The following is a 23,943-nucleotide window of genomic DNA, read 5'->3' as shown; positions in this document are numbered from 1 at the left end:
GAATTTACCGGCGACTGACTAACTATGCCGATCCCACTTTAGGTCATTTTTTATTATCCAGGAAACGTTCCGAGCGCCTGTGGTGATTAATAACAAAAACAAGGTGGTAGACTGGTTGGTGGTCCGCTCCGCTCAAAAAACAAACAACATGATGCTTTCGGCTGTTGCCATGGTACGACATGAACGTGAATGTTGCTTTATAACTAAAACCGGGGCCCCGTATACGAAGTCCGCAAAGAGCATTCAGTCTTCAGAAGTCCTATATTTGTAGGAGGATATATGAACAAAATCAGCTCAGCCAAAACATTCTCAGAATACAGGGAGCCCAGGAACTATGATCAAATGTACACAGTCTATATGGGCGGAGGTGGGGTGGGGGTGGGGGCATCGGCTGGTACCACAGTCAGCTGGCGCACACGTGATAATAAAATAAATGCGATATTTACTATATAAGGCCGCCATCTTTAATGTGGCATAAAACTATTTAGTTAGTGGCTGGTACACTAGATACCAACCGCCCCCCCCCCCCGCTCATAGAGACTGTGTACAGTTGATCACAGTCCCTCCACAATGACGTCATCACTATGACGTCATCACTTCAGCTGGAAGGCTGGAACACGCATTGTTTCTGGATCTAAGCTCGTTCACACCTTTTGACAATAGCGTTTCATAACCGGTTGTGGAGGGACTGTGAGTTGATCATAGTTCCTGGGCTCCCTGTGCTCAGAAATAGTTACTCCACTTATGAGGTCAAATTTCTTGGTAATGAAAAAAACAAAAACAAATAGTAACTTTGTGCCTATAGAATGAGCTGTATTCGAGATTTTCACTCTTTTATTTGTAGGAGGATATACATTTGGAGCAAAGCTATTCAAATTTAATTTTTTTTGGCTGTTGCCATGGCAACAGCGGGCCAGAAATTTTTTCAGATTTTACCACCCAACTAGAGTGAAGGTGTTATCTGTCTACCAAGTTTGCGGTCAAATTTCTCGCTAATGAAAAAGGATATCAAAAAAACAAATAGCAGCGTTGTACCCACACTTAAGCTAAGTAGAATGAACTATGTCCGAGATTTTTAGTCTGGAATTTGTAGGAGATACATTTAGCACAAAACTATTCAAAAATCAGTGTTTTACCTGTTGCCATGGCAACAGTGATTTTAATGGAAATCCTAAATTATACCCCCTCAGCATCATATTGGATTCAAAGAAGGCCGATTCATTCGCACACTATCTTGCCATAGACCATTCTCCTCATCCAATACCGTTCTGTGGGGGGGGGGATTTCACTTTTGTTTGAATAATATATGAATTCAGATAAATTACTCATATTTTCTTTGAAAAAAGTTTATTAAGCATCAATAATTATTGCATATACTGGCATGTGATAACAAATACAGCAACATACACGGAAATAACATACTTTTGCATAAGATACACAACCCAACTTTAAAAAAAAATTTTTACAAAAATTCAACCTATTTCGTTCACTTGAAAAATTACAATGTAAATATAATTTTGATTTGGAAGTTAGTTTTGTGCTCTACACTCCAGAAGTCTGAAAAAATTATTGATGACGTGAAAAGTTTAAGAATATTTTGTGAATAGCGCCCTCTATGGCCATAATGATAAATTTAATATTTCCATGAAATACTAGATAGCAAGATTTTGATTTTTGTAAAAAATAAATCTTGAAATATTCTACACTTTCAATCTATTATTTAAATTGGTTTGAAATACTTTACTTAATTGCTGTAAAAAAAGTAAGTGTTTTATAATCTTCTTAAATCCAATGAAGTCGCAAAGGATTAATTGAGGCTGTTTATTTGTACATCATGGATAAACCAAAACAATTGTAATTAGTATAGTTCTCAGATCAATAAATTCATTATTGGTAGATCACTGGATACTATTAAAGGGCGGCAGTCGTTGTGCCGCATCCTGTTCGATATGGGACTCATAGCGACGTATACCACACGTATAAAGCACATTGTTTATTTACATGAAATTCAAACACGTGCTGCGCAACGACCACCATGCTTTAAAAATGAAATGTGGAAATCATAAAACAGTCAGATAATGAATACAAATGTTTGTGTTCACAAGTCAGGTATTTATATAAGTAAAGCTCACATGATTCAAACTACATCTGTTCAACCACATGTGCAAATCACAATCAGGCAGCTCTCATCTGACAAGATTTGTTCAACCAATCAGAGTGTGCCTTACTAAAACAGTTTATGTTTATGTTCTAGAAAGTGGCCTGTAACACTAGTTTTGATTAGTGGATGATGAGATTTGCATAAACAGTTGATTGGTCAGCCTGTAGACGCACGTACACTGGTATAGTAAAAGCGATCAGAGGTTTTACAGATCTTAATCACAATGAAATTTTGTTTCACATTTTCTTCCAAATATTAAATCGTCAATATTTATGAGTTTACAGTAACACACAGCAAGTATATAGAAAAAACAACAATTAATTTTCAGTAAAAAGAATATTTTGCAACAAAAATATTGGTCATTACAGTCAAATACAGTGACAAGTCCTTTTTATGCTACTCAAGCAATACTACTGAATTTTTTTTTAATCAATTGATGTAGCAACCAACCACCTTGTAAGGTCTGATTTGTTAATTATTTTGTAAACAATAATATTTTTATGTACATAAATCTTTAAAAAGTGAATACAAAATTTAAGTTTTCAAAATGCCCTAATGAATTGTAATTGTAATCACTGGAATTTTTTTCAATAAACAATACATTTCACACAAAAATATGTTTATTGTAAAATTCTTTATTTAAGCTGGACTTATTTTTCACTGAAAAGAATTTTTGGGTGTTTTGTAAGAAATTTATTTTCACTGATTTCTCATGAGTTGAATGTTAAATATAGAAAAAAAGGTATTTCACTGGATTTTATTTTCACTGAATCATTCCTTCAGTATTTTACAGTATTATACTTTTTCATTGAGTCATGCTGATAGTTGCTATGACGATGCACTAATTTGGTGTTTAAATGATGCAGGAATGCTGTAATGTGTATTCTTTTGTTCGACTTTTTAATAATGGTGGATGTCTACATATCACCATAAGCTGCAGCATTTCACTCATCAACATTACAGTCACTTGAGAGTTAGACATATGGTTTACAACTACAATTCAATAGCAGTATAGAACACTGATATACCAATTTCTCAATTAATCTACTCTGCGGAACATTCATCGGTTGAGTAACCAGTACAGAAAAAATTGGCACATTTTTCAATTTAAAAAAAAGTATTGAATATTTTGTTTTCGTCCCTCAAAAATGCTATTCATTATCAAGGTGATTCCAATGAATATTAAAAAATATACATAACACTTTCGGTATATGTGAGTCAGGATAACAATTGATCCAAGACAGATAAAGTTTTTTGTTTGTTTGAAAGATTTATTATTTTTCAAAATATAATTTTCAACCAAAAAGACCATGATACATTTTTTTTAAAAAAATTAGAATTGTTATCAGTATTCTATCAAGCAGTTTATTTTAAAAAAATAGTTAAAAGTGCAGTGATGAAAACGGGAAACAGGCAGCAAGCTGTTTAGGCAAAAAAAAAAATTGTTTTGTTGCCCTCACCCACCGATCGAAAAATATAGGATCGCGTTTTGTTTTTTTTAGGCTCAAATATTTAAAAACTCACTATTTTAAGCAGTAAAAAAGTTGTTTGATCCCCAGGGTCCCCGGTTAAATATCTAGCATGCGTTTGATTGATTCCCATATACCTCGGTTATTTACGATACTTTTAATTTTCACAAGTTTAAAAAAAAAATATCCGACCGACCCAATTTTTCAATTTTCCGACTTGAGGGCAACATAAGTTTTTTTTTTTTTTGCCTTATTGTATGGAAGGATTTAGTGTAGTGATGTGTGCTACTACGGCAGTGTGCACTCTAAGCTGATATAAAGCGCCGCTGATGCTGTGATGCATATATTTGTGTCAATTCACTGGCGTATCATTGACGCAACAAAAAATCATACATATTTAAAAATATCTTACTATAATTACAGAATTTATAATTTGGTAAAATGAATTCACATTTTACAAACAAAATAAGTGAAAAAACAAAGCGAATCAGAGATGACATTTTTTTGTTTCTGCCTCACGTCTATACATGTAATCACACAAGGCCAATTTTTAACATTTTGGACAAAGTAATTTTTTCTCTCCAAAATGTTGGTGCAATGTATTTTTCTCCATTTTTCTTGATAATTTTGAACTAAATTGACATAATTTCCCACTGGCAACAGGTCTTAATCAAAATGTTGAAAACAAATTATGAAAAAATGATGCATATTTTATTTTGTGAATAGTGACAACGTTATACTTCTGTGTTCAGGTTGTGAAGAAATTCATCACCATAGAAATGCGAAATTTCACACTACACTACAGTAAAGTGACTTCATCTAGTAATTATACAGACATACAAGAAATGAGGTCAATTGAGATTTGTTCTGATAACTCTGATATAAAAAAAGCACCAGAAAGTGTAAAAATTCATGGTCAAGGTCAAACAGAGTATTGTAGAATACTTTATTTTCGCTTGGAATTTATTTTCGCTATTTTTGCTGAAGGGATGATTCCGTGAAAATAAAATTCAGCGAATATACTTTTTTTCCTATATTTCACATTCAACTCATCAAAAATCAGTGAAAATAAATTCCATAAAGAACGCCCGAAAAGCCTTTTCAGCAAAAATTAATTTCCAGCGAAGATAAAGTATTCCACAGTATACCAAAATCAATCGATGGGCTAGATTTTTAGTTTACATCCTGGTAGTAGGATAACCATAGCCGTAATGTTATCTTTTGATCCGGCTAGCAACGCAGCGTGCACCAACCGCTCACCCATGCTCTTCGCAAGCTGACAGTGTAAATCATATTTATAAGGTGGTTCAGACATTTGTGATTGACCATAAAAAGAATGCAGCTCGGTTAATGTTTCCACATCGGCATCGCAGCCGTCATCATCTTCATCATCGTTGCTCGAGCCAAAAGATATCTGGCTACCGACTTCAGTCTGTAAGTCGTCTGCAATAGTTACTCGGCTACGCCGACTTCTATCACTTTTACCGCTAACAATTGGTCTCTCTGTATTATCCAAACCATTATTGTTGTCATGGGGATTGCTTAATTTCTCATCAGTCTCATTTTGATTATTGCTCACATTTGCATATTGCCTTGACTCCTCATCCTGTTTTGCTTCATCCGTACCACCATCACGGTTGCAAACTGACGAACTGCTGCTTTGTTTCCTAGCCTTCTGCACTAAATCATTATTTCCATTTTTAAGATTTGAATCATTATTATTCGACCCAATCGTTCTATCCAATGGTGCCATCCTGTGTTCGGGCGACTCGCTGATGTCTTCTAACATACCCGTTCTGGAAGGTGGAAGAACACTGGAAGTTTTTCGCAGTGGAGGAGTGTTACTTCCTAGACTGTCTACCTTATCATCACTTTGACCTCTACCTTCTGACCTCTGTGACCTCTGACTCAAAGGTCGGGCATCAGACTCTGAAGAAAACAAAGACGGTGAGAGAGTGCTTCCCACTTGGCTGTGTTCCTTTGCATACAGCAATTCTAAATCTTTAACATTCTGGCTCTTTGTTGCTGATTCTGCTTTGGATAGCATTTTCGTCAACAGCGCAACGGCTTCATCCTCCGAAAATACCTCCCACACACCATTGTTAGCTAAAATTAAAAACTCTGCATACTGATCAATCACAACGCTAGTCGCATACGGTTCACAGATGACAGCCTTCTTGAGGGGTGGATCACCATGGTTACCAATGCCACGTGTAGTATCTAAAACCCCATTAACCCTTGACCCTTTCTCGCTTACAGCGACATTAGCGCCTGCTTTGCTAACCCTGACACGTTCGTTGTGATTGTTGGGCGTATGATCTCTCGTTAACCGATAAGCTTTTCCATCGCGACTCAGTACAGCATGGATATTACCTGAAAAAAATAAAATAAATAAAACAAGTCATTGTCAATGACACGTCCCCGTTCCGTTCATATTTGAGTGACATATACATTCAAAGCAGATCATGACCGAAATGCACCTGCATATGTACAACACATTGTGCTAAATCTGAACAAAATCCATCCATGCATGACTGAGATCCGGTTCTGGAATTGTGAAAATACGTGATTTTGATGCATTTTCGGCCTTAAAATGGCCATCATTCCGCTATTGTTAAGCAGATCATGAAACAAATGCACATATCTATTTGTGACATGATGTACCATGTGTGTGTGAAGTTTGAACTTGATCAATCCAGACATGTCTTGGATACGAATCCAGAACTAAATTCTTTAACAAAATGGCCGCCAGTCGGCCATTTCGAACTTGATCCGAAAAAAAAAAAGACGTGCATCAAGGTCCTATTATGTTTAATGTATGTACCAAATTTGAACAAAATCCATCGATGCATAACTGAGATACGGGTCCGGAATGGTGAAAATGTGCGATTTCAATGCATTTTCGGCCTTAAAGCGGCCCCCATTTGGCTATCGTTAATGAGCTCATGAAACAAATGCACATACATATTTGTGACATGATGTACCTTGTGTGTGTGAAGTTTGAACTTGATCAATCCAGACATGTCTCGGATACGGATCCAGAACTGAATTCTTTAAAACAAAATGGCCGCCAGTCGACTATTTCGAACTTGATCCGAAAAAAAAAATGACGTGCGTCAAGGTCCTATTATGTTTAATGTATGTACCAAATTTGAATGAAATCCGTCCATGCATAACTGAGATCCGGGTCCGGAATGGTGAAAATGTGCGATTTCAATGCATTTTCGGCCTTAAAGCGGCCGCCATTTGGCTATCGTTAATGAGATCATGAAACAAATGCACATACATATTTGTGACATGATGTACCTTGTGTGTGTGAAGTTTGAACTCGATCAATCCAAGCATGTCTCAGATACGGATCCAGAACTGAATTCTTTAAAACAAAATGGCCACCAGTCGGCCATTTCGAACCAGATCCAAAAAAAAAAATGATGTGCATCAAGGTCCTATTATGTTTAATGTATGTACCAAATTTGAACAAAATCCGTCCATGCATAACTGAGATCCGGGTCCGGAATGGTGAAAATGTGCGATTTTGATGCATTTTCGGCCTTAAAATGGCCGCTATTCGGCTATCGTTAATGAGATCATGAAACAAATGCACATACATATTTGTGACATGATGTACCTTGTGTGTGTGAAGTTTGAACTTGATCAATCCAGACATGTCTCAGATACGGATCCAGAACTGAATTCTTTAAAACAAAATGGCCGCCAGTCGGCTATTTCGAACTTGATCCGAAAAAAAAAATGACGTGCATCAAGGTCCTATTATGTTTAATGTATGTACCAAATTTGAATGAAATCCGTCCATGCATAACTGAGATCCGGGTCCGGAATGGTGAAAATGTGCGATTTCAATGCATTTTCGGCCTTAAAGCGGCCGCCATTTGGCTATCGTTAATGAGATCATGAAACAAATGCACATACATATTTGTGACATGATGTACCTTGTGTGTGTGAAGTTTGAACTCGATCAATCCAAGCATGTCTCAGATACGGATCCAGAACTGAATTCTTTAAAACAAAATGGCCGCCAGTCGGCCATTTCGAACCCGATCCAAAAAAAAAAAAGACGTGCATCAAGGTCCTATTATGTTTAATGTATGTACCAAATTTGAACAAAATCCGTCCATGCATAACTGAGATCCGGGTCCGGAATGGTGAAAATGTGCGATTTTGATGCATTTTCGGCCTTAAAATGGCCGCTATTCGGCTATCGTTAATCGGATCATGAAAAAAATGCATGTGCATATGTCCCATATAATGTGTGATGTATGAGTGAAGTTTGAACTTAATCGGTCCATGCATGTTCGAGATACAGGTGATCACGGACGCACGGACGCACGGACGCACGGACGCACACAGGGCAAAACATAAGTCCCCGTTTTCGGACTGCGTCCGAACGGGGACTAATAAATATAATTATAAATACTGTAAAATGACTAATTTTCGCTGAGTTTAAATTTCACTGATTTACCATTTCAGGCATATTCAGTGGGTTTTAAATTCACGGTTTCGTCATTTAGATAATGTGTTCTACGCTAAATTTTACATATTCACTGGGTTTTAATTTAGCGCATTTTCCAGTCAGCGAAATAAGCTAAATTAAAACCCAGTGAATAATTACCCCCATTACAGTATACATTTTTTTGTAAATATAAATTTGATATCAACCTACCCTGCACTAATTATTCGTAAAATAAAAGCAGTTTACTATTTGCAACTTTAATTCGCACATAAATGGCCGCATAATACATACATAAATGTAGTTTTAAAGTGAAACAGTTTTCCAACAAATTATGCTTAAGATATTAGCATTACCTTATTTGGAACAAAGGGAAATTTTAAATTTACATAAAATGCGGCTAAAAACCATTAAATTTATGTGTCCTCAGAGTAATACAGCTTATACATGCTAAAGGATTAGGAAATTACATGATAACATTTTTAAAAATATTTAAAGTCTTGGTTAATTTGTAACTGGCCTGACAGACATAAAAAACGGCAAAAGTCAGCAATAATAAGGACAAGGTGACATGTAGTATATCACCAACCACGTGTTGTTATTTGTTGTCACATGGTGTTTATATCACTGAGTAAGTAATGGTAACTATGGTAACAATGGAATTGTCGAGAAGGGTTGAACCCAATTTGGTCAGAAGATGTCAAATGTAGTAAGCCTTTCAATTGTATTCACTTATTTTGTTTGAATTTGACACTATAAATAAATGAAATATATCAAATCACGTCACAACATCAAATAGCTACATGTGTTTACTAGTATATCAATATCAAAATATAATACGAATAATAACATTGAGGGATTTGGTTACCAAGGCTGTCTGACACTAACATCACAAAGTATGTAATAATAATGTTAGTTTCATGAGATGGTGGTCTCATGTAGTTCCAAAGTAATAGTTTATATGCAAAATGTTAATACTGTATTAAACTACAAAAAAGAAAATTATTTTCCGAAAATACAAAACTAAATGAAAAAAAAAATCATAACATTGGTTTTCATGAAGTTGGAAACTGCAGCAGATATTTTTTTGAAATATACAAATCAGAGATAAATATTCCATGTGGTTACACAATAAAAAGTTTGCTTGATTTAATCCATAATTTTTTTTACACATATATATTTAAAAAAAGATATTACGCACCTGTGTTCGCTAAGTGTATGACGCCTTTCTCTTCTGGTGGTTTGATTTGTTTTGATTTCTTTTCCTCATTCTCATTTACTTCATCATTATTTTCTTTTTCGTCATCCGACTCATCTTCATCTGATTTCATTTTTGTATTTTGTATAACGCATGTAAGTGCCGAACAACCGCTCCACCTTACTCGCGACCTCTCATCTTGCCCTAGTTTGAGGATATCATCAGTTTTTCGATACGCTCTCCTAAACGCATGTCCCATTCGTTCGGAAAATGGATCCTTTGAATGTTTCTTTTTTGTCTTTTTTGGCGAATCTTTTGATGAACCCTGTAGTCCAGAAAGTTTTTCAAGGTTTACCTCACACGTGTGCATGATTTGTTGGATTATGTTTTTACTTTCTTCATGGAGAACATGACGAATGCTTTCAGATCTTGTATCACGAGGAGGACGGTTCAAATCATAATCCGATAGGTCATTATTTTCGACAAGATTGACAGCACACACACATGAGGTATCCACGTCAAACTTAGTCATCTCGTGCAGTAAGTAGTGGTGCAAATCATTCGCTGCCACCTCTGCGGCAAAACGTCCGTGGTGACCATCGTAAATTCCAAAAAAACACTTGTTGATGTCATTCCCAAAATAATCCTGGAAAACCCTGGTGTCTTCCATTGTAGATTTCCAACGTTCATTTGCATCAGAGCATATTCCAACCGCACGAATGCAGTATGGGCTGCAGCTGAGACTCAAACCTTCAGAATCGATGACGATGTTCTCGCGTATTTGTCGGCAATCTTCGTAGGTCCCTTCCATGTTGGATCTCAGTAAGTCAAATGCATCATTATATTTCTGCAATGTCTTAACTGGAAGAGGGTTATCAGAATCGGTAGTTTTATTGATTTTCTTCATAAAGAACCTTCGACGTTTCAACAAATCTGCAAGACTAGTAGGTGAATTTGTACCTTTATAATCGAACAACTTAAGTGCCTGGTGGTAAGTTCGATGCTCCTTCAGTGATCTAACATCAACTGGCACATGACAATGCTGGCACGGGATCGTAATTGCCAAATCACGTGTCAACTCTGCCATTTCAGTGAAGCTGTCCTCAGCTTGATAATCTTGGTCCTGTTGATAGGTTTGTGGCCGAGTCACATGATCAGAGATTGACGACTCGCTGTCACTCATCATTAATTAATGTGTATAGCAACCTGAAAGTAAAAAGGAACACTCCATTAATATAATAGGTAGGGAAGGTGGTGAAGTTGGAGGGTGTGATACAATTAAGTGTCTATAAGTGATAAACACAAAATATATTAAACACTAAGATTTTAGAGTTACTAACAAGCATTAAAGAAACACAAACAAATTACAGTTTATTATAATTCCACAACTCAAAACTATTTTACAGTCGACATTTTGGTATAATGGTACGTCCCAAAGGTGCTCTTTAATTATGTATGCGCGTATTGATTGGTTTCCTTTCCACCTGTTTGCTAGCATCGTCTCGTTTACACAACATCATGGCTCGTTTCCAAACTATCAACACTATTGTGGTTCTAATCGTTATTTAAAGTTGCACTCAACATTGCTGTAATTATATTTCACACCACTGCCATGGCAACAGTAATCACAGCCCTGGGCAGGTTATCACGTATAAGCCACTTAATAACAAGAAGAAAAACCCTGTTCAATATAAAAAGCCTTTTTAGAATTCAGATCTCGATCAGTACCCTGCAGGTTAAGTAAATTTGCGGCGAAAACAGACAAAAGAAGACCTCAAGCGTACAGTCATTTATCCAAGTTGCTTCATGCAAACATGTTATTTACAAAAAAATCAGTATTTTTGGATTGTGTTAAATAACATAAAAAAATAAAAAGTAAAAAAAAACAGCATGTATATTTTGTCTGGGCATACTTGAAGAAGAACACGCTTTATCTAAACATACCAATTACCTCAGACATAGCGATTGTAGCGATGTGTATAAATTAAAAATTGAATAGATTATCATCGAAAAAAAAAAGTAACCACAGGGAAGGAAATAAGTGAATGACAATTAACTGGTATATTAAAAGGTTGTTTTTTCAATTATTTTTTCCAAATAAATGGTGTCACATATGTGTTTTTTTTTGTTTTTTTTTATTTACAAATAAAAATCTCAATTCAGTCTGCCTGACAGTACTGGAATGTTGACACTAATTAACACTACAACTATAAAGATGCCATCACATTAATGTCACACTATGGTCTGCTTGTAAGGGGTAAACCATTTGTAAACATGGGGGGTTGGCTGGTTGAGTGTGAGCAGTGCAATTTTTTTTTCATGGTTTCACATCTGTAAATATTTTTTTTTTTTTTCAAATGGGCAAACATTTTTCCTGCAACAGCTGACAAACACTATTTTTTTTTAAACACATTTTCTAAAGCCCCCCCCCCCCATAATTTATAATGGTTGACCCCTAATGAAACAAAATACATGTAGTCAATTTCATACTCAAACATAGACTCAATTACTCTGACAACAGATACAGTTTGAGTGAAGTACTGCTAAGGGCATAATATATCTAGAAACCATGGCAACTAGAAACTAGCGTAGTTTCACGTACTAGAGTGTAGTCAAGTAAAAACTGCAGAATGCATTCAACAGCGATCACAGTTCAAACTCAGTTGCTGTGGGGGATTAGACAAGTAGGGTCAGTTGTCCAAGGGCTACGGCGACATGAAAACATTAGTTCTCATTTATGTGGTGGAATTTACAAAGTAGCCATTGAGGGCGCTGTTGTACTGGACTGCATACACTCATAATTACCGTCAGAGTAGTACAATCATTGTTTACAACTTGGATTGTTACAAAACACTGGCGATAATCACTGATGTCAGCGAGAATCAACCTTAGAAAAAAATATTGCGCGAACTCATACAAATATCTAGCCTTTTCACCACCAGACTTTCTCGACTCTTATAATTTTGGAGGCAACAGACAATATTCGAGTCAATTTTCAGTCTTTACTGAACAAATTTGGCTATTACTGTCCCAATCTTCTTAAGGAAAGTGCAGATTATAAACGGGACTGTTTTTTGAAGTTGTGATGAAAAGAGGGAACTGGTGGTGAAATGGTTAACGAGGAAACATCTTAACTGTATTCATTAATCCGAACATGAGGGTAATATTGGTTTTATCGTATCCACAATAATATCATTATGATCACAGGAGAAGCCAATAACAAAAAAACCACCTGTTGTATCTTTCTCTCCAATCCATTTTTGCTCCAATTCCTAAACCCGCCAACACAGTGATATATTGGTGCAAATAACAGACGAGAATAGCGCACTATGTGCTGAAACTAACAAACCATATTGATCCTCATTATCGGAGAACACCAACCGGGACCAAAATTAAAAGCAAACGAAGCGAAACAAATGTATTTCGCATTGGGCATTGTTGACTCAGTGATAACGGGTATTGTATAAAATAAGTTGTGGTGGGCGTTTTATTGTATTCCACTACACCAGGGAATAAAAACGTCTCGCTATTGTCTACTACAACAATACAAAATTGTACAGTATATGGTTACTGTCAAATCCATTTAAAAATTCTACGTACATAGCGTAAACAGTTGTGGTCGCTAGGCGACGGTTATAGGGATGATTTGGCAATGTCAAAGTCGCAAAGTGTTTAGCTCACTTAACTGGCTGGTTATAAATGCAAGTAATTAAACTTAATTTAATCAGAAAATAATGATTATAATGTAAGTTTTATTTTCATATGAAAAAGCGCCAAATAGGGTATCAATACTGTATTGAATAATAATGCCAATTATTGCTTCAAGGTGTAATCAATGTATGGAATTTCCAGTTTGCTTGATTTGTTTCTTGATCAATTTTGATGTTTTACATGAAACCAAGGGTTTTGGAGGGCACGGTTTTTGAAAAAAAGGAAAAATTTGACCATTTTATGTTTTTTAGATTTGTACTGAACCTCACAGTACGAATACTGTGAGCCAATCATGCTTCTGCCTTAATGTTTGAATAAATACTTAACTTGACTGTGAGACTTTATTGCACTTGAATCCTGAAATACTATCATTTAGGTAATGACTTTGAAATTTATATTATTATAGCTTTATATTAAATTTGTTTTTCATAGTTTTTTTGCATTACATGTATTTAAAAAAAAAATACCTAGGTGAGGGGGAGGGGGGTTAGGGTCTCCATAATTGGTAAGTTACATTTTATTAGCAAATGTTGTATCAAATATATTGAATGGTTAATTTGCATGCTGCAAAGTATTTGTTTGGTAATCAAACTTAATACGTCCAATGTGATGCAAAACCACTGAATGCATGAATAGGGTACAGTATACTTTATTTTAATTAATTTTCACTGAAAAGACTTCTTGGGTGTTTTGTATGTTATTTACTTTCACTGTTTTTTATTAAGGTGAATGGAAAATATAGAAGGTAGATTCACTGTTTTTTACAGTATTGACCTGGAAGTTTATTAATTAATTTGATAAAAATTGCATATTTGTCAAATAAACATTTTCATAGACACAAAACCATCATATCTCTAATCACCATTTTGTGGAATTGCAAACGCTGGTCTATCTGGAGAATGCACTTTGACGGTAACCATAACACTCTATCGCAGTTGTTCGCAGCTACCTATTGCTATACCATGAAAAGAATGCCTTCATTTTGTACTCCCAAATTAGTCACTGTGGGCCACCCTAACAATTGGATGTCGTCTATAAAATAGTGACCTCCCATATTGTACCACTGTGTTATTGTCTGCATTTCAATACACGCAAATTCTAGCACACATTCGTCAGAAGGTCGTTTGCGTTAATTTGTAAAAACATGGTATTAGTTGTTGTTCTATTGCAAAGTCGTTGTGTAATGAAATTGGTAAACAATGACAAACCGACTTTATATAGGATTGTTAAAACTTGCTAGTACATTAAAAGGCAATTTGATGGGAGGTAAATAACCCATTCCTATTGGTCAGTGAGAATCACAGAGATGTTGTCATGAGATTTCTCTGCATATTGTAAGATTAGAACAACTGATTATGTATTCTATTTCAAAATATTGTTGGTTACCTGCAGACATTTTGTCTACAATCTAGATGTATGTTACATTATTTCTATATGTAAATATGTCAGGACTGTAGAAGTTGAATCCAATTTGAAATGACATAAAACATTTTTTCATTGTTGAACATGAGATTGGACCACCTACAGTATCTCGGAAAAGAAATTTGAATGAAAAAATTGATGAGGAATGAAACAGTTCTCTACATTCAATTTTCACTGTAATTTTCATGTTTCTCACAAATGACTTTTTTTTTGACAGATGAAATGCATTTTGTTAAATGTTTTTGCCTCTCCAATCAACTGTTTTAAGCATACCAACATGAGGCAGAGAACTGAATTACTGAATAAATTACAATTTCTTTTTTAAAATTTCACTACTATCTGACAGAAGGACCATGTTGGACATGTGCTTTTGTACAAAATTAGTAAGGCCAGAAAACAAAAATTCTCTGTTTCTCGTTTCATGGAAATTTTCGAAGCGACTTTTTTTTTTGAATACTGAGCTAAAATGGGGGAAATTTGAGACAAGTGCAAGTACAGGAGCATTTTGGAATGCTTTAGAAGAAAAAAAACGTCTGAGGTGCATAGTTCAAAATGATGCGCGCAGAAACGAGAAACAGAGATATTTTTTTTGTCAGCCTAATGCTCATTATGATGGTCCTGCCAGACGTCTTAGACATAGGGGAATTTTAAATTAGGAGAAAATTCACACTAATTCTAATTGTATGTCTTTAAAATAATATTTCCAGTAATTCTGATATTGATATTTATTCTGTACTGAATAGTTTTAAATCTAAGTTATTAATCATATTAAAAATTACTTTTAATCTTATACATATTTGTTGGTGTCTAGATATTTTAACTGTTGGTTATGCTGTGTCATTTTTTCAAGATCTGTTAGTAGGTATGCCTGTGCAATGTAAAATAGCACACAGGTGTGCAACGAATTCTTATCAGACTTTGAGATCATGGGTAGGCATTGTTTGAGTAGATTGGACTTCTACAAATAACTCTGTGCTCATAACAACACATTTTTTTTTTTATTCAGTAGAAGTGTTTGAATCTTAAAAAAGCACTCTGGGATACTTGAAGATTTATTGGTGTTTTTGAACAACTAATCCATCGTGATTTAATGAAATGTATAAGGATGTTTGAGATTTATATGAATTATTCATAGAAACACCTTTGAATGATTATCCGAATCGCATGGTTTCGCAGACTTCATGTTACTTCTCCACAATACTGTGCGTGATTCTACCAAGAGGCCAAGCACTTGAACTCAGTAAATAAATCTGATTGGTGCACATATGGCAACGAAAATAAAACAAAATGGCAGGACACTTTATTACACATTAAATCTGCCAAGAAATAAATAATGGTCGAATAGTCATACTTTGGGTAGCAAAGATGTCCCTGAAACAAGTTTTCAATTTTACTCAGAAGTGTTGACGCCGAATATTGATCGAAGACTAACAGCTGCTTTTTTATGGATTGACCTTACAATATATTGCAAATAAACTTTAAATAAAAATTTGACAAAGAATAAAGCGGTCACCAAAAATCTTCGAAAAATTTTAATGTTTACGAACAATTTGTAACAAAACCAACCATAATAATCCCAGAATTCAATTTTATTATAAATCAGCATCCTGAAATGTGGACACACATATACCAACATGTATGAATCTCTGTTACACAAAAAAAACAACAATAAGAAAAAATAAACTGAAAGTCTGTAATTAAATCATGCCAGACACAATAACTGCACCCTGGGGTAGGAAGATATTTCTAAACGACGGGTCATGGCCCTTGTCAGCAGTCAGCGTTAGCACAATACGTTGGGTTGCCTTACTGACACTATTATTGTATCGTATACGTGTTACTAGTGTATATAATATAACAGTCTGCGTAATATATAATCAACAATTCGTTTTGTGGTGGATACTTTAAAGATCGTAAAATGCTATTTAAGCCACGCATTAATCCTTCAAAATGATATCATACATACAATACCATAACACAATCAAGCTTGATTATTTTTATACGGAATTTCTTTGAGTTTTCTGTTAGCCAAGGATTTCTCCAAATATTTTTTTTAAATTTTGAAAAAAGTTCACGGCACTCCCAAACTATTAATCCAATAAATTTTCATTCTGACCATTCTTGGAGGAATCAAAATGGCTGCCAGATGTAATATCAGTTACTATGAAAACAGGGTCTATTGATTCCCAGTTTTTTATGTGCTTGGTATACTTTATTGATTGGTGAAGTTTTCAGAGTTTATTTGTCACACAGTTAAATTGAAATTAAATTGATTTTTTTTTGGCTATGGGGAGAAATAAATATCATTCAGCAATTTTAAGTTCTATAAAGTGAGAGGTTTTAGCAAGGTATATAAAGAACATCATTATAATTTGATAGTGTTGTTATGGTGATTAGACAGTGTTAAGAAATATTCTAGACAATTTTACAAATGATGTGACATCTGGAATTTAAATAACTGCAATATGGCGTATAGATTGGCAAACGATCAGCTGATAAAAAAATGTCCAATACTGAACAATTATATATAATTGGCGGGGGTGGGGGTGTTTTTTGAATATTGAAAAAATGAGAGGTGTGACAGCTATCAAGCCACAATCTAACACATTAATGCGACACAGTCATTCAAATTCTGTGTAAACAATGTATTTGTTGCAATGAACATTATCGAACACGATGTGCTGCAACAATGGCACCACACTGAATCTGACTTCGATTATCTGCAATCTCACTCAATATGTGGAGCAAAACACACTAGCTTCTGCTTTAAAGCGGGAGGGTCGTCACCTGCACACGCACGGAAATAGAGTCCCAAGCGACGATAACAACACATGGTAAAAGCGCAAAAGCTCATGGGTAGACACTTGTTTGTAAACAAGGACATGATATGGCCACATGACGCATGCGCAGGTGACAATTACCATGCTTTAAATAAGAATTTACGTACACCAGAGTAATAGGAATTACAGCTACAACAGTACAAGTTATTCATGTCTCAATTAAGCTTTCCTATAATGATTAATAAATAAAATTTTGTGTTTTATTTACTGTTTCCTGGTTACTACAAGATTATTGTCACAACAAACATACTTCAAATGATCACTATGGCAATCGGTAACAAAAACCAAATCAATGAATGTAAAAAATATCGTCCCGCAGTGTTCTAATTAGTAACTTATTAATGAATTTTTAAATACTACCCCGATATATAACAAGTTTTACATTAATTTTTATATGAAATAATGCTCAGATTTAAAACACAACTGCGGAAACATTTTCTCCACCATATTAAAAAATCCTCATAATAACTCTCGGTAAATCATTTACTTAACTTGATTTATTATTGATGATTACATTAAGCCGGGTATGAACACTGAATGTTATATCAAAACATTCTGAGTTCTGAATATTACGCAGTGTTAAGTTAAAAATCAAATATATAAAGAATTAATTTATTGTCAATCATATTTTTATTTTATGATAATTTCATAACAAATATTAATAACAATGATATTTGCCATACCAGTGTTGTCCAACCTGAACTTTGACCCTGTGACCGCCATTGTAAAAATGTTTCCACATTTCTAAATAGTCTTAATTTATTATAAAGGGGTTGAAAACGTCCACGTAATGTTGATATTTATCGCCTTTTTTCGTGTTAATACTCGACGAATTGTATTTACCTATTTGAGTATTAGTAATGGAATGCCCGTATTAGAATCTCGATAGCCTCCTTGAAGCTTAAGGGTGTGTCCAACACAATTCATAAAAAAATAACAAACAGTAATATTGAATAGGTCTCCTTTTGTATGATACTGTAGTTGACATTGGCAATGATAGACTTCAATGGTGAAATGAAACATACCTGTAAATACATGATGAAGAAAGTATTTTGACTTTTCGATTTTGAGTTTAATTCCTTTCAAACTTGGTTTTCTGGCAAAGTGGAAGGTGCAAAGGATTGACAGACTGACTGTTTTCGCAGTTACAATGTACTTTCAATTCTTTCTGGATTGTCAAATATAAAATACAATATTAGTCATTAATATACATTGTATATGTTTTGTTTATTATGGTGTGTCCGCACAATATACAAATTCTGAAATTTTGGGACAAATGAATAAAATAAATTGAAATAAAAAAAAATAATATAAAAAATACGTTTTTGGAAATACAATATTGTTTAATTGTTTTAATTCGAAACTCGACACGTTGTCGTGTACACTGCGCAAAACTAAAGTTTCGAGAGTCGATTCTCACGGCTGTTTTATTTTGCCAACAGGCCATCAACATGATATATTGAAGCTTACAAAGCGTGAGAGTAATATTTCAAATCAAGGCAACACAAGAAGCGACCAAAGTATCAATAATCAAGTAAACACAGGTATTTAACAAAACAAACTGCCAAAACAGACTGAAAGAATCGCGACGGGGCTGGTCCTCGACTCGGAAGACGTCAACAGGTTGTTATCCTCTAAGAGACAACGATTTTGTAAATATAAGCTAAGATCGGTTTACCGTGGAGGTTGTAAGCTGTACTACTGACGTTCGCATGTGAACCAGTAAAAAAATAAACAACTGTTTCACAGTAAGTCACAAACCTAATAAACTTGGCGGCCATGAATCAACTACACTGGTGTTTAGACACCGGTGCAAGTTGGGCGGTCGACTGTGTCGAGTGGCGACAACGCATCACAAACATACAATATCGGCAATTATGTGTAAATCCGTGCCGTACTAAGGTTTTGGTAATCTAATTCACACATACTGTTAATCATTTTTTAGCTAGGATCGCTAAGCTTTGTCGAGTCTTAGAATCAACAAACGTCATTCAAAACTTACCAGCGATCGATTCTGCTACAGTGTGTACACCGTTGCCAACCACTCAACACGTCGGTAAGCTGGAATTTGGCTCTCCTATCGGTAATATCATGACAGGGCCTTGTTCTCGATTTTCACACACTTTATTCCAGCGGCTCGGTGAAACTATTAGTTTGAAGACAGCGACAAGATTGGGGCTGAAATTGTGACACCACGCTTAAAACACGTACGTAAACCAAGCTCCAGAGGCGATTCAGTTCTCCTGCTGGGCCGTTCAATACGAAACATAATAAGCTGTTACATTTACACAAAACACCCCTCCATATTACTTCCATAGCATACTGTCCCCGCGGCATTACTGAACATACACGACCACGGAAAAATGTAGTGTACACATTTATGATTTTAGAGAATAGCAAAGAAAAGTAAAGAACCGTCTACATAATATAAACAATCTATATTTATTTTTAAACTACTTCACGGATAACAGGGTGGTGACGGAAAAGGGAACAGCTACCCGGCACACCTCCGTTCAAAAGTTCAATAGATCACTTATGGCGACTTGTTTAACTGTGTGCGATATAGGTGTTAAGAAATATGCGCCACCAGACTGGGCTTCGGGTATTTAAACCAATAGACCTTGGAGTTCCCTTTATAATAAAAAAGAATCACACGCACGATGTCAATATGTAGATTAATAATAGAATAGTTTCATTACGTCAATAATTACGGACATACTAGTAAATCAATTAGATTTCTCATACATACTATTACTTATTTTGATATCTTAAATCTTTTTAAAATCAGATGATTTGGATATGCAGTTGACGAAGACACAACGAAAGACTGTGGTGCGCCCAATTTTAAATTTATTGCAATTGCGTGTATTACGTTAGATGAAAAACGTTCATAATTCATATTTTGTTCCTACCTACAATTATTGAATTTCTTGAAATAACAGTTATTGCAAATCATTATCGTCTACCTTCAACGATCAGAGTCTCCTGAATTCTACACTTGTTGGCCAATTGTGAAATTGACATGCATATAAGTACCAAGACGTCATCCATGGACACACAAAGCTGTAGAATGTACCCGTTTAACAACAAAAGTTTAAACACTTCACATGATTGGTGGCGCTCTTCAAAAACATAAAACGTCTCAGTTTGTCCATAGACCCTAACAATTTTTAGGGTCTATGGTTTATCCTCATTGGTTTACACAACAGTCAGTCACTATCTGTGTTCACGTAAAACCCATATCTTATGCATGCGTTACATGCAATCACAGCCTTTAACAAACAGAGCAAATAAAAGAGAATCAATGAAAAAAAAGCCAGAAAACTTTAAATCATAGTTTCCTGGGGACATTTAAAACTTGGCTTATTAATGTACATACATTTCAATATCAGGGATCTTTGGATAACAGCGTTGTGGTGGTTCTCAATGAGAAAACATTTTAATTAGGCAATCAACAGAACTGCTTTGGAATGTGGGGATTGATAAAAATTGTTGGCACCCAATTTTAACATGTTAATTATTACCATGTAAGGCTGGGATTGAACTCAGCAAGTGATGGAAACCACATGCTACCATTGAGCAATCAGGAACTCCATGCCAGTCATTGCCTTCCAGGCTATATCTAGAGTCTATGATAAATGAATTGTATGAAACAAATAGACCAGTGAATGGTTTTGAAGTGTTGAGTGTCTTACCTACAGGTCAGTCTGCACATGCATACTACCTCATACACTGAAATGATGAAGACAGCCAAACTACATAATTGCATCACAATTACTTAGAAAGGCTAGATTCCAGGCAACAGTCAAGGCGATTACAATTCAACTCCGGCTCTCATCCACCTGCCATACTTCCAAACATCTGCCTCGTACTGCATTCACCCATAGCCTAAATGTTAAAAGGCTTTTGCAGCATATTCCAGGTGAATCTAGAATGTACCCCCACCAAGACTCGTGGAATACCTGGAATTAGCTTTACGGAGATTACTAATCTGGCAATAATGAATAATTACAAGTTCAACACAACCATCCAGCACAATTATGCAAATTTTATGAAAATACTGGTATTGGCAACAAAATAAAATATTAAATATTTGTAGAATCCTTTAGGGACATTTAGAATGACAATCTGCATCAGTACTGCAATGATAGGAATGACACCCCTCACACTCCTAATGTAAATTCAATATGCTCCTAATAACTTTTAAGTGACATCAGGTACATTACATATACAATTGAAATGGAGGGTACCAGAGGGGCAGGGTTAGAATTAGAGTTATGGGCAAGAAGGCTCTAAAGCTAGGGAAAAAAAAAAAAAATATGTTTCTCGTTCTCACGTGCACATCATTTTGAACTATGCGCCTTCAACATTTTTTTTCTTTTCTAAAGCATTCCAAAATGCACTTGTACTCTCACTTATCTCAAATTTCCCCCATTTTAGCTCAGTATTCAAAAAAAAAATTACCATGAAACTAGAAACAGAATTTCTTTTCCCTGTCCTAAACAACTTTTGCCCAATAAGCCAGGCCAGTAAACTCAATGCAAAAGGTTTTGCTAACCTTTTGCTTGACCCCAATAAGCAAGCATCACCGACTCAAATTGATACATTTTGAAGGGCATCTCGAGGCCAGCATTTCAGGGGCTACAGATTATTTGTGGGGCAGTACACTTAAACGATTACCTCACCCACATAGCAAATGAATCGCACATCCAGCCAATCACATCAAAGAGACAATTTCTCGCTTATATGTTTAATAATCTTTTACACTGTCTTCAACAAAGATAAAAATGACACAAAATTAAAGAAAGTGTTTATCTAATCGTCAATAGACATTTTAATCTTCAAAACAGTGCACTGGAATTACAGTCTGGTTTGCTGGACAAGTTCACAGCACTGAATACATAGTCTTTCACATCAGGCAGACATGTTGAATACAATCCCAAAGCATACCACTTACTAGTCATGATGACAAGTGAAAAGGAATTGAGCTTGTAATTTCAATTAGTTATTACACGATTAACATGCGCTGAATATTGGCAAGACCACCATGGGCATTTCTTCAAGAAACAATCTACAGGTTTATTCGTCTTTGCAGTTGCATGATCTTCCAAGTGTCAGGTTTATGTAGATTCCAGGTTGGTGTTGTAGCAGCACGTTCCAAGATGATTGTCAACTGATGAGAAGATAAAGTGATGACGACAGTCTACTTCGACCTTGCCCTCATCTTCCTCCTTTTGCGCTTCAGTCTAAAAATAGGAAAAAGAAAGCCTTATTCAATTCGTTTTTCAAAAAGCTTGCATCCCCAAGCAACTAACACAAGTGCTTTCATGGCGTCATGATGATGGATGTAAGCAGTGGCATTCTGGTTGTACAGACATTCCGCAATAGACTACTACAAAAATGATAACCCTAAAAGAATGAACATAGCAGGAAGGACATCCCCAACAGCCACCTACCACACTAAACATCAGGATTGAAAAAGGAAAAAGTAGAATGTATGTGGTCAGAACAAATCTGGAATACCACTTCATCTTGAGCCGATTTCCACATCACTGTAGTATATATTACATAGAACAAAATGAAACTATCTTGTTCGACCATAATAAATTTCAAACATTTAATATTACTCACCTTCGCATACGTTTCTTCCTCCACTGGAAATAGAAACAGAAAAAAAATACAAATTACGGTTACAACTGATATTTAAATAGAACATAGACCATGCACATGATAGATATATGCGAGGCCTAACACATTGGAAATCTGGCCCGGCGTACAAAGTATACATATAATAGAGAGGCTTTCCTCGTCGTGGAGAAGAATAACTTGAGCATTTCTATTGCCATGTGCCTACAATCAAATGACCAGAATAACATCGCACACCCAATCAGGATAAAAAAAACTACATTAGTTAAGGAAAACCTGTATATGCACGACCTTTTTTCTAAACCATGGCTAGGTATAAAACCAAAGAGGCTGACCAGATTTTAGTATCCAAATCACACTTCATGATAATTGGTATATAAATTCACTGAACATTTTAGGTAAAACCATTGCAGTGTTTAATTTCAGAGAACTGTGAAATGCATTTACAGTGCCAAAACTGATAAAAAGACTACTAGGAATAAGAAAGTACACATGTCTTATTACAGAGGTTCTCTCTGCAGATAACTTGTTAACAGATTGCCAGTATGCAAATTTCATGACAAGTCTAATAACTGTGTCCAAAATGTCCAAATGCCTAAAAAATATACCCAAATGAAGTCCACGTTCTTATTTTGTTTACAGCTACGGTGAACGAGTTGTTAACAAGTCGCCATGGTGTGTTTACGATTTCTGCGCGACAGAAAGGTCACATGCGTACGGGATATTATCCACGGAACAATATCCCCCCCCCCATTATAAAATTCTACAGTTTCAAACGACAATTGTAAAATGCGTTTACTTATTACCACACGAAATGGTACGTAGCAAAAAAGCATGTACACCAATGAGTGTTTCGTCCACCTCGTGTACGTGTTTGGCAAACCCTACTCCGATATCGAACATGCACCACCCTAATTTGAAAAGTATTTTTCTCAAAAAAATATAAACTCACCTTCGCCCTCATGTTTATCGTAAGGATCTAAAAGAAATAAAGAAGACGTTTATGTTAGTGGAATAAGTGGATGGTG

General features: G+C 35.4%; 1 protein-coding gene across 2 annotated transcripts; it reads right to left on the bottom strand.

The window, feature by feature from the left end:
- Positions 1 to 1,330: 1,330 nt before the first annotated feature.
- On the bottom strand, positions 1,331 to 19,518 carry LOC100374333 (protein phosphatase 2C-like domain-containing protein 1). 2 transcript variants are annotated; one of them, XM_085495515.1, is made up of 4 exons: positions 19,272 to 19,518; positions 18,295 to 18,437; positions 9,300 to 10,502; positions 1,331 to 6,003 (listed from the first exon to the last, which is right to left on the bottom strand). In XM_085495515.1, the coding sequence occupies exons 3-4, from the start codon at positions 10,480 to 10,482 to the stop codon at positions 4,796 to 4,798; spliced, it is 2,391 nt and encodes a 796-aa protein (XP_085351641.1). In that variant the 5' UTR covers positions 10,483 to 10,502; positions 18,295 to 18,437; positions 19,272 to 19,518; the 3' UTR covers positions 1,331 to 4,795. The 2 variants fall into 2 exon arrangements, with proteins under 2 accessions (XP_085351641.1, XP_002738696.4); XM_002738650.4 differs by lacking the exon at positions 18,295 to 18,437.
- Positions 19,519 to 23,943: the final 4,425 nt, after the last annotated feature.

Source organism: Saccoglossus kowalevskii, chromosome 22 (genome assembly GCF_978046115.1).
Source record: "Saccoglossus kowalevskii chromosome 22, keSacKowa6.1, whole genome shotgun sequence".
In the NCBI taxonomy this organism is placed as follows: domain Eukaryota; kingdom Metazoa; phylum Hemichordata; class Enteropneusta; family Harrimaniidae; genus Saccoglossus; species Saccoglossus kowalevskii.
The sequence above is the reverse complement of the archived record's forward strand: the minus strand, read 5'-3'. Positions and strand labels throughout refer to the sequence as shown.

Coding starts and splice junctions, on each gene's coding strand:
- LOC100374333 (XM_085495515.1), bottom strand. CDS start 10,482: ATGATGAGTGACAGCGAGTCGTCAATCTCTGATCATGTGACTCGGCCA. Junction 6,004..9,299: donor CATACACTTAGCGAACACAG/GTGCGTAATATC, acceptor TATTTTTTTCAG/GTAATATCCATGCTGTACTG.